This window comes from Notamacropus eugenii, chromosome 1, assembly GCF_028372415.1.
Source record: "Notamacropus eugenii isolate mMacEug1 chromosome 1, mMacEug1.pri_v2, whole genome shotgun sequence".
Classification (NCBI taxonomy): domain Eukaryota; kingdom Metazoa; phylum Chordata; class Mammalia; order Diprotodontia; family Macropodidae; genus Notamacropus; species Notamacropus eugenii.
Genome location: NC_092872.1, coordinates 717,495,064 through 717,507,735, shown reverse-complemented (window position 1 = coordinate 717,507,735; position 12,672 = coordinate 717,495,064). Strand labels below are relative to the sequence as shown.

The 12,672-nt window shown below is 40.4% G+C and overlaps 1 protein-coding gene across 1 annotated transcript; it reads right to left on the bottom strand.

Annotated features, from left to right (window-relative positions):
* Positions 1-3,338: 3,338 nt before the first annotated feature.
* On the bottom strand, positions 3,339-12,356 carry LOC140521575 (interleukin-36 alpha-like; the record flags this gene model as incomplete). Its single annotated transcript, XM_072636767.1, has 3 exons — positions 3,339-4,290; positions 10,155-10,291; positions 12,242-12,356. Coding segments are annotated over 3 exons (462 nt in total), but the record flags the coding sequence as incomplete, so codon positions are not given.
* Positions 12,357-12,672: the final 316 nt, after the last annotated feature.

Here is a 12,672-nt window from a genome sequence, read left to right as displayed (position 1 = left end):
AACTCCAATTTATTCAAGCAAGCACTCTGATTATATAGTCTCTGCCAGCCAGCCCAGTGAACCATGGTAACACACATAAATAAACCCGAAACTATAGTAAAGAACACAAGCTGGAACTATAGTAACAAACACAAACCAGGGGTGGGGCCGTTCCTTCCAGCGCCATCTTGTTCACCCTTCCCTGCACCGGACTCAGTTTACCTGATGTCTGTCAGCATGGCATTCCCTTACACAAAATGAATTTATGAAGACTTTACTATGCCAGACACTGCCATGTGCTAGGGATACAAAGATTGAAAGGGACAGATCCCTGTTTAAGCAAAGTTATACTGTATCAGAGGATACCTGGATGCATGTAAGTATAGAGAAAATATGTGGAAAAAGGCCCCATGAGGCAATGGGAGGAGAAGGAACAAGCTTCTGGGCACAGGGCTTCTCAATCTGGGCAGGGTGAGTTTGTTTTCCCTTTTTAATATTTTGATAATGATATTTCAATGTAATTGCTCTCCTTTATAATTTTATGCATTATCATATTTTTATGAAATTTTAGGCATTTCTTAATTCTCATATCTTCTCATTATTAATTATTTCCTATCTATACTCTATGTAGCTTGCTTTTATATATTTGTTTGCTTGTTGTCTCCTTTATTAGATTATGACCTTCTTGAGGGCAGGGAATGTCTTTTGCCTCTCTTTGTATCCTCAGAGCTTAGCACAGGGCCTGACACATGGTAGGTGCTTAATACATGCTTATTGCTCACTTTATTGATTATACTTCATGCATTTAAAAACATGATTGTGAGGAGTTCATAGGCTTTGTCAGACTACCAGAGGGGGTCATGACAGATGAAAAGTGCTTGTGCTGGAAAATCATGTGGGAAGTGATGCTGCACTTAAACTTTAAAGGAAACCAGGAGTTCTGAGAGGCAGAGATCCTCAAAAAAGTAGCTGGCTAAGAGATAGAAAAGATGTGTCACTGAAGTCCAGAAATACTTCTTGAAGTTTGGAGCCATCAAGGTTTTCAAATAGAGGCCGAATAACCACTGGTCAAGGGTGTTATAGTGGGAATTGTATTGGGGTATTGATTATTTACCCACCAAGCACTTTCCAACTCTCTCATTATGATTATGTGAACTCTGATTTTACAAATGGAAAGTAGAAGCATCTCTCTGAAGGTTGAAGTTTTGGATCTGACCTAAGACAAAGTAGACAAGTCTCCTTCTTTATCTTGCTCCCTTCCTCCCACTCCCTCCCTCTTCCTCACCCCTCTCACACTCCCTCCTTCCCCCTCCCCCTCTCTTCCTCCATATCTCTCTGTCCCTCCCTATCTCCCTACCTACCTCCCTCCCCCGCTTCTCTCTCTCTCTCTCTCTCTCTCTCTCTCTCTCTCTCTCTCTCTCTCTCTCTCTCTCTCTCTCTCTCTCTCTCTCTCTCTTTCTCTTTCTCTCTCTCTCCCCCTTTGCCTGTGTCTCTCTGTCACTTTGTCATTCTATGTCTCTGTCTCTCTCTGTCTCCTCCCTTTCTCTTTCTCTCTCTTTACCTTCTTTTCCTTCCTCCCTCCATCCCTCTCTCCTACTCTCTCTCTCCCTGTTCCCTCTTCCCAATCTGTGCAGCCCTGTTTGCCCGTGTACCTGTGAATGAGAATCAATGACGGCTCTTGTCACAGTCTCTTGTCCCAGATGTTCACTCGCTTTAAGTTCCCTGAAGGAAAAGACTATTTCAATTTTGTCTTTCTCCCACTGACTGGAACAGGACCTTGCACAAAGTAGGTGGTTAGTAAATGCATGTTTTCCTTGAAACATTCTAGATCTCAGTCCCTCTTCACTGGGACAAGGAAACTTTATGCGAAGATAATTAACCTTTGTGTTGCCTCTCCCACAGTTATAGCAGTCTGAAAGGGGAGAAAAATATTTCAATGGACAAGAGATTTTGTGCCTGCAGGGGGCTGGGAATGAGGAATGCTTGGATGTTGGATTCTATGATACCTGGATATAGTGCTTCTTATTTTTTACTAATCCAATTAAACCATTGTTTAACTATGTACTTGAGGTCAAAGTGAATGTTAACCACCCTGATCCCTGGATCTACCAGTTTGAGATGCAAAGGATGGAGATAAGTCTCAGTGCCTGAAAAGTGATGATTGACTGGTAATTCCTAGACAGAGCCCAGTAAGGAAGAGTAGGGAGGAGTGCTGTGCAATTGACAGCCTGCCTATAGTAGGTTTGCCTTTTTGTCAACTGCACAGCCAGGTGTAATTGTGGATAGATTATTGGGCCTGGAGTCAGAAATACCTGAATTCAAATCTGGCCTCAAACACTCACTAGCTGTGTGACCTAGGGGCAACTCACTTAATCTGTGTTTGCTTTAATTCACTGGAGAAAGATACGGAAAACTAGTCTATTATCTATGCCAAGAAATTCCCAGACAGATCCATCAAGTCAGACACAACTAAACACAATATTTAAAGCAATGACATAATCTTACACAAGGACCTAAATATTTCCTATAACCTACATTTCCATTCGTTCCTACACATGGCTTCACAGATGTGGCAGATGGTGAATATTAGTTCTCACATCCAGGTAAGAAAAAGCAGTGAGATCTACCCAGACAAGATCTTGGCTCAGGACTAATGATCATTGTAATTATGACACTTAACTAGAAATGCTAATGTGAGCTGCCTGCCTCACCAATACCTGTGTCTTCAAGTGTTGAATTGTATTTCAAACCACTCATAACTCAGGGAAACAGAGAAGTGCCTGGGTGGAGAGGGGGGTGGTATTTGGAATCAGCAGGTCTGAATTCTTATCCTAGGACTTTCACAACAAACTGTGTGAGTTAAGGGGAGACACAATATCCCTGCATCTCCGAGGGAGAGGTCCGTCCCAGTTCTTTCTATGAGATTGAAAAGTCATCACTCCACCTATTTCCTATGAGCCACTGCCAACAGGATAATAGGACCCTGGATTAGAGATGGAAAGAACCTCCGTGTCCAATCCTCTCCTCTTAGAGGTGGGGAAACTGAGGCATAGAGAGGTTGAGTGTCTTGGCCACAGTCACACAGGTAATAAGAAGCACACTTAAAATCTGAATCCATGTCTTTTGCATCTCATTCAGTGCCATTATCAACTATACTCTGCAACCTCATCAGGGTATGCATATATTCTTGTGTGTAAGTGTGTGTGTAAGTGTGTGTGTCTAAGTGTGTGTGTTTCATTAAATACACATTTTACATTATGACATAACTGTAAAGTATATCACAAACTCATATATAATGATGCATTAAATATCCAAATGTGATATAGATATAAATTTAATCAAGTTATTTTGTGCTTGAGTATATGCAAATATATATTAGTCCAGTTACCCTAACATTCTGACCAACTCTTTCAGTTCATATCCAGAGGTCAGTGGGGACAGCAAATTTTTTCAAGACCCATGTTGCTAATGCTTTTGGTCCAGAAACAGCCACAAAACTTCAGCACCTGGGACAGATCTGATCTGGAAAACATCCTCTTCTGAGTAATTCCAGAAGACAAACACATTCCCAAGTACCACCTGTCAAGGCCCTAATGTCTGCTGTCAGCCTTCCCTCTATCACGAGGAATTGCTGTACTGCATGGCTGCTCCTGGGGGAATGTGAGGGAAATTGACTGGATAGGGAGTTTAGGAGCTGAGATGCTAAAAGCCTCAGTCACCCAGGACATCTTGCATCAATGACTGCAACAGTTGACACTGTATCCATCCGCTTTTGAAGAGGATCATGACATCAAAGAAATCATGACATGACTTGCACTTTACATTGTTTTGATGAAGGAGGTTGTGGAAGGTCACCAGCCTCACTTTCTCCTCCTGAACCAGTGATCAGATCCAGTGGCCAGATCATCATCAGGATGACTTCATGGTTGAAGTAAAGCTTCATTTAACTCAGTGGTATTAATTGCTAAGCCCCTAGAAGGCAGGAACACATTCTAGCTATATTTCATGTCTCCCGACACAGGCACAAATTTAATATACATGAAAGTATTTTGGAAAATGTGATATGCTTGTTGAACTGAAACTACTTGGTCCTGGCCAGGTTCAATTCCTGGGACTTAAATAGAAATTTACATTATCTTTTCCTACATCCTTAGTCATCTTTATGGGTTTCCCATTCTCTCTTGAGCTAGAGATGAACCAGTCAGGATAGGTACCTGACTCAAAGGTAGAAGTGTTGCCATTTGCATTTTGGTAAAATACAAAAGACTTCTCTGCTTTGGGGGCATGATATAATTCCATGATGTTCTTTTCCTGAAAAAAAAAAGAAGAAAAAGTCCATTAGATGGGACCGTAGAATTTCAGAATTTGAGAATGAGAGGGATCTCGATGGCAATTGAGTTCAACACATACACAAAATAATCTCTCCAAGGACTGGGACCCCATCTTCTCCTGAGGCTGTCCATCCCACTTTGAGACAACTCTAATTGTTGGGAAGCGTTTGCTGATATTAAACCCAAATCTGCCTCTTTCAACTTCCACCCCTTGATCCCATTTCTGCCCTCTGCAGGCAAATGAAGTGTCAAGTCCCTCTTTTATGAGATAGCCCTTCAAAGATGTGAAGTCAGATGCAATGTCCCCCTCTCACAGTCCCAAACCTTTTCTTTTCCAGGCTGAGCATGCCTAGTTCCATCAACCCATCCTCAAATAACAAGGAATCAAGACCCTCCACCATCTCGTTTACCCTCCTCTAGAAACTCTCCATCTTCTCGATGTCCTTTTTAAACCATGGTGCCCAAAATTGAATATAATACTCCAAATGAGATGGGACAGGAACATAGTACAGTTAGATTGTCATCCATTCCTTCCTGTAAAGTATCACTCTTAAATATAGCCAAAGATTGCACTGTGTTTGTTGTGTGTGTATATGTGTGTTTTGTTCTGCGGGGGGGGGGAGTAATTCTTCTCTTGAGAATTTTAATCAAATTACCTCTCCCATTGGCAGCTAAATTCTGCTGAACTTGGATCAGAAAGACCTGACTTCAAATTCTGCCACAGATAGTTGCTAGCTAGGTCACATCAGTCAATTCACTTAACCTCTGGTTTTCTCAATTTCCACATCTTTACAGTGTAGATGACAATACCTCACAGAGCTGTTGTCAGGATCAAATGAGATAACATCCATGAAGTGCTTTGCAAACCTTAAAGTGCTATATCAATGCTAGCTATGATTAGCCATTACCATTGTCTCTCAAAGACCCTGTCACTGGCTGTCTTATTGTTGACCTCATGCCTATGACTTCCCAGAACACAACTCCCTTTGCTAGCCACCACTACTTTATGTGTGGCATCTTCTCAATTAGACTGTAAGCTCCTTAAGGGAAGGGATTTTTCTAATTTCATTATCAGTGCTTAGAAGAGTGTTTGGTTCATAGCAAATACTCAATGTTTTTCATTCAATCAATTTTGAGCCCCACATTTCAGTAAGAACTTTAAAACTGGAGAGTGTCCAGTGATTGGAGACCAGGATGATGAAAGATGTTAAGATCATGCTATATAACAAAGAGATGAAGGCACTGGTGGTATTTAGCTTGAAGAGAAACAACTCTATGAAGGATAGGAAGGAAAAATTTTTTAAATTTTTAAAAATTTTTATTGATAACATCTTTTTATATCCTGACTTTATTTTATTTTTCTAATTAATTTATTTTTAGTTTTCAACATTCACTTGCATAAAATTTTGAGTTTCAACTTTTCTCCCCATCTTCCCCCTTTTCCCTTCCCCAGGCATCATGTGTTCTAATTACCCTTTCCTCCAATTTGCCCACCCTTCTATCACCCCATATTACCTTCCCTTATATTTTTTTCTGTAGGTCAAGATAGTTTTCTATTCCCCATTCCTTATAAATCTCATTTCCTAATTGCATGTAAAAACAATTTTTAGCATTCATTTTTAAAGCTTTGAGTTCTACATTCTCTCCCTTCCCCTCTCCCCACTCACTCTCATTGAGAAGGCAAGCAATTTGATATAGGTTATACATGTGTACTCATGCAAAACACTACCATAACAGTCATGTTGTGAAATAATAACCATATTTCCCTCTATCCTGTCCCACCCTCAATTTACTCTATTCTTCTGTCCCTCTACAGAAGTGTTAGCATCTTATTACCCCTTTCCTCAATCTGCCGTTCCTTTCATTACCCCCCTTTCTTATCTCCTTACTCCCTTCTTTCCTGTAGGGTAAGATAAACTTTGATACATAATTGAGGGTGTATGTTATTCCCTCCTGAAGTCAAATCTGATGAAAGAAAGTTGAACATTCCCTCTCACCTTTTCCCTCTTCCCCTCCATTGTAAAAGTTCTTTCTTGCCTCTTTTATGTGAGATGACTTACTACATTTACCTCTCCCTTTCTATTTCTCCTAATATATTCCTCTCAACACAATTTTATTTTTTAGATATCACCCTTCATATTCAGCTCACCCTTTGCCCTCTCCCTCTCTCTGTCTCTCTCTGTCTCTCTGGCTGTCTGTCTCTCTCTTTCTCTCTCTCTCTATATGTGCGTGTGTGTGTGTGTGTGTGTGTACATGGTTGGTTGTCGTCCTTCATCTTCAAAGAGGACAAATGACATCACCATGATAAAGTGAAATTTCAGTGTGTCTGACTATGACTGATCAGACCAATACTACCTCAGAATGCTCTACCACAGGTAGGGCACAGATAGTCTGTGTGAATATTTGGGGTGGATATCCCAAATCTGCACATTCTACATTTACTTTTTGCTATCTCAATTCTATTTTGCTCAAAGAGCACAGCACACTTTCTGATGTGGGCATGTCATGCTGAGAGGTCCTGTGCCACAGTCTCCCATGTTGCACAGTCAAATTCAAAGTTCTTGAGAGAGACCTTGAGAGTGTCTTTGTATCACTTCTCTGACCACCATGTGATTGCCTGAGTTCTCCACAAAATAGTCTTTTCAGCAAGAGCACATTTTGCACTCAAACAATGTGGCCAGCCCATCAGAGTTGTATTCTCTGAAGCATAGTGTGAATACTTGTCAGTTCAGCTCAAGAAAGGACTTCAGTGTCTGGTACCTTATCCTGCCAGGTGATCCTCAGAATCTTCCTCAGACAGTTCAAATGGAAGCGATTCAGCTTCCTGGCATGGTGCTGGTAGACTGTCCATGTTTCACAAGCATATAACAATGAGGTCAGCACAATGATTCTATAGACCTTCAGTCTGATAGTCAGTCTAATACCTCTTCTCTCCCAAACTTTTCACTGCAGCCTCCCAAACACTGAGCGAGCTCTGGCAATGCGTGCATCAACCTCATTGTCAATGTGTACATCTCTGGAAAATACCCCACCAAGATGAGTGAACTCATCCACAGCATTCAAAACTTCTTGATTTGTTGTAACCAATGGTTTCATGTATGGACGGTGTGGTGGTGGCTGATGGAGCACCTGTGTTTTCTTGGCATCAATTATTAGGCCAAAATTAGTACAGGCAGCAGAGAATTGATCCATATTTTGTTGGACCTCAGTTTCAGAGGCTGTATTGAGTGTACAATAATCTGCAAAGAGAAAATCATGCACCAACACTCCCTCCACTTTGATCTTGGCTTGTAGCCTTTTATATATACACACATACATATAAATACATACATATACACATAGATACACATGTACATACACTCAGACACACATATTCCCTCCAACTACCCTAATACTGAGAAAGATCTCATGACTTACAAATATCATTTTCCTATGTAGGAATGTGAAGAATTCAACTTTAATAAGTTCCTTTTCATTTCTCTTTCCTGTTTACTTTTTCATGCTGCTGCTCTTGATTCTTTTATTTGAAAGTCAAATTTTTTTATTCAGCTCTGGTCATTTCAACAAAAATACTTGGAAGCCCTCTATTTCCTTGAAATTCCATTTTTCCCCTGAAGTATTATACTCAACTTTTTTGGGTTGGTGATTTTTTTTTTAATCCCATCTCCTTTGACCTGCAGAATATCATATTCCAAGCTCTCCAGTCCCTTAATTTAGGAACTGCTAAGTCTTGTGTTATTCTGATTGTGTTTCCATGATACTTTAATTCTTTCTTTCTTTCTTGTAATATTCTTTTCTGATGTAGGAACTCTGGAATTTGTCTACAATATTCCTAGGAATTTTCCTTTGGGGATCTCTTTCAGGAGGTGATTGGTGGATTCTTTGCATTTCTATTTTACTCTCTGGTTGTAGAATATCAGGGTTGTTTTCCTAGATTATTTCCTGAAAGAGGATGCATAGGCTCTTTTTTGATTATGATTTTCAGGTATTCCAGTAATTTTTAAATTATCACTTCTGGATCCATTTTCCAGGTCAGTTATTTTTTCCAAAGTGACACTTCACATTGTTTTCTCTCATGTCATTCTTTTGGGGTTTTTTGTAATTCTTTTTTTTGTTTGTTTCATAATTTCTCATATATTCATTAGCTTACATTTGCTCCATTTTACTTTCTAAGGAATTATTTTCTTCAGTGAGTTTTTGAACCTCTTTTTCAATTTGGTCCATTCTGCTTTTTAAGGCATTCTTCTACTCATTGGCTTTTTTTGACCTCTTTTGTTATTTGAGTTAATCTATTTTTAAAGGTATTACTTTCTTCAGCATTTTTTGGGTCTCCTTTAGCAAGCTATTAATTATTTTTTCATTATTTTCTTTCATCACTCTCATTTCCCTTCCCAGTTTTTCTTTTACTTTTCTTAGTTGATTTTCAAAATTCTTTTTGAGCTCTTCCATGGCCTGAAACTGATTCATAATTTTCTTAGAGGCTTTGGATTCAGGAGCTTTGACTTTGTTGTCTTCTTCTGGTTGTATGTTTTGATCTTCCTCATTACCAATGACATAAGAAAATACCTTTCCACCAAGGAAGTAAGAATCTATAATTTGTGTTATTTTCCCTGTTTGCTCATTTACCTACCCAATTACTTGACTTTTGAGTTCTTTGTTAAGTAGAGGGCTCCAGAAGCAGCTCCCCACTTCTGCAATGGCTGCCACCATCCTGGGACTGGGATCAGTCCAGGGTTGAGGCTGGTCCAGGACTGGGTACTCTGGGGCCAGATCACACTCCCCTGTCAGTCAGATCAGAGATCTTTCCAACTGAACTTCAAATCTGTCTTTGAGGTTGAGAAGTCTGAAAATTGTCACAGGCACCAGCGATTCAGTCCCCTAAGGGTTGCTCCACATTCCTCTGTACTGGTGCATCCCACACTAAACTGCACTCTGATCCCAGCCCAGTATGATAGACACTTCCTGTCAACCTTCCAGTTTGTTGCTCCAGTTTATCCTTGAATGGTTTCTACTGCTCCAGAATTTGTTTAGAGTTGTTTTTTACAGGTTTATTGGGGGGTTACAAGGGAGAGCTCAAGCCAGTCTCTACTTCTCCTCCACCATGTTGGCTGTGCTACCCATCCCCTCAAGTATGTGATATCTTTTTCAAAAGTCAGATGTTCTTTCATGCAAAAGGATTTAAATACTCTCTGCTTAGTCCCAAAGAGTACCACTAGGAAGAAAGTGTGAATATTGCAGCAAAGATGCAGGATTAGTATAAGGTGAAACTATCTAGTGATTAAAGATTAATTATTAATAACTAAAGGTTATAGAGGAATCAACTGCTTTGAAAGGCAATGACTAGAAGGCAGAAAAAAGGAAGGAAAGAAAGAAAGAAAGGAGAGAAAGAAAAAATGAAGGAAGGAACAAAAAGAAAGAAGGAAAACAGGAAAAAGGAATGGAAGAAGGAGGAGAGAAAGGAAGGGAAAATGCATTTTTTTAAGGGTTTATTACATGCCATTCACTATGTATAGTAGTAGGGTTACAAATATCAGCAAGTACAGCAGTTGCTGCCCCCAAGGAGCTAACATTAAAATGCAGGAAGACAACATATAAAACAAAGCAAAATGCTTATAGGAAGAGGGTGAGATCTGGAAACGAACAGGACATGATGGTATGACGGTATGGTTTGAGTAAGATAGGACAAAAGCTCATTTTTTCAGAACCCAAGAGCTTTCATTGAAACCTGGAAGACCACTACTTGGGGCTACTTTCTAGGAGATTCTAATTCAAATATTTGTTGGACTAGGTCACCTCTGAAATCCCTTCCCATTCTGAAATTCTATGAGATGCTATGACACTCACCTCCAGCTTCAGTACTGGCTTCCCTCCACTCTCTGCACAGCACAAACACAGTGTGTGGTCTGCTATCCCAAGGTAAATAGCCTTGCCTTTGTCTTTTGCAAGAGACTCATCTCGACATGGTGTAGTTGTCAGTGTGACTGTGAATATAAGAATCAGTGACTACACAGGGTGAATAAAACAGGAGGACCAAGAATCCATTTCTGACAAAGAGAAAGATAATGGAGCAAGAGATCATCTGTCTAAAGAAAAGAGCAAGGGAATGCCACAGTGGGACTTGAACTTGAGGAATACAGATTTGCAAGTGCCTAGGGAAGGAAAGGAAACTGAAATACAGAAGTCTATGGCACTGTTCTATTCACGACTGGATGTTGAGGTCATCAGCTCAGTGGTCTAGTCTTCATATTGATTCAATTTGTCCTTTGCACTTTGGAATCTCTGATAGAAATTCTAGATCCTAACTCTGAAGCACAATGCTCACAGGAGGTATCACAGTGGGAGGGACTCTCTTATCTCACAAAAGAACCATCTCCCAAACTTTTGCACCAGCCAGGTCTGCAATTAATTTCTCTGATTTCCCTTCAGGTAACACCCTGACCAGACAGGCTTGGCAGTGTCCTGAAAGATAGTCCTGTGATGCCGTGTATGGTATACATGAGGGAGATATGACTCCTGAATATCTGAAAAACATCTTATAGAGAAGCAGAAAAAATGGAGAAAAAGAGAGTTGGAATGAGAGAGAAAGTATTGATTTTGGGCAAACAGGAGATGCCTAGGAGGAGCTAGCACCCCAGCTTATGTATTCATTGCTTCCCAGAACCTGCACTCCCAAAGGATACAAAGAGCAGGCATCTTGGGAGAGATTGTTCCCCTTTTTGGAACTCCTTTCTAAATCCTTCACACCCCTGAACCATATGTATTCTTCTGACCAAACTAATTAGTGTAACTTACCTAATTTACTCACTCTTTGCTTGATAGTTATATTTGATCATTATGCATGATCATTTTTGATGTAGGCAGCATTTTGTGGAATGGAATATAAGCTATCTTCAATTACAGCCACTGTTACCCTCTTGTTCCAGGGTAGGATTACTTAATCACAGAGTGATTTTTGGTTTTTACTCTAAACACCAAGAAATCATTGTAATTCAAGATGGCGGATATCTGATGTGCAATAGATAAACATAATTCTAGCCCTGTAGCCCTCTTGAAGATTGGAGAGCTAGGGAGTAATCAACCAATCACAGTCATTCCCCAACTTCTCACAAAGGTAAAAGGGACAATATTCCTAAGAGATGTGGAGGGGGACATTCCATATCCCAGATCCATCCACTGACGTGCTACCTGAGGCCTTGGGGTCAAGTTCAAATTGCTGCAATAAAGTTATAGAGCTAGAGACCTAGAAAAGACCTTATGGGTCATCAGATTCAACCCCCTCATTTTACAGATGAGGAGAATGAGGCTCAGGAAACGTCCTTTATGTCTAATGACTGCCCAAGATGACAAAACCATAAGCTATCTAAGGGAGGAGTATAACACAAGTTTCCCTAATGGGAAGTTCATTGCTTTATCCACTGTGCCACCCTATGTTGCTTATAAACTAATGTCACATGGAGTAGGCTCCTGACCTCTTTCCTGGATATCAACAACCTAGGTCAAATCCCTTTGCTCCATCCCTGTACTCTATTCTGTTCCTGTCCTCCCATTACACTCTCCTCTCAGCCTGATTCTTCCAATAATTCCCTGTCTTTAGAGCTCTCTCAGATTGGATTGCAGAAGATCAATCAACCTGAATTTCCACCCACTCCTCCATCCTTCCTAAGCATTGTTCTACTGCTCTTTTGTCTCTGTTCTCATGGAACAATGCACCTTGTCTCTAACAAAAGCCAGATTGCCCTTTCCCTTACCATCTTTCACTGCCTAGTATCGGAATTTCACCTTCTCCCACCCTTTATGCCTAATAATTTCCCAAGTCATTGGAATTTGTTGAGCTCCAGGCATCTGTCCTGGGGGACACAATAAAGAAAGGGTCACCTAAAGCATGAAACTGCCTTGGAGAAAGACAAAATAGGATCAAGTTTCCTACTCACTTGGGTGCACCATTCCATCTTCAGGAACTGCTATGAGGGTCTTGTCTTGAAGGACCAAGACTTGCTGATTGATGTCACGAATTCCACTGAGGTAAGGTTCATCCAATACTTTCAAAATAAAATTGTTACAATGCAAATGTCATTGACTTAGGAGGATTAAACCTGATTGAATGGGTTGGTTTCTAGGAAATTGCCAGTTCTCTATCAGCACTTGGAAAAGGATGGACATGTTGGTGGAATGCAGCCCCAGTTGAGTCTAACCTGGCCACTTTCTCTCTATATATAAATTCCTACTATGATAACCAAAGAGTTATGATTGTGCATGAGAGAACTGTAGAATTTCAGAAAAGGAAGGGAACTTCAAGTCTATCCTGATCCAACCCACTCCCAAACACTTAGTATGTCTGGCAAACAGCAAGAGGGACCCACCA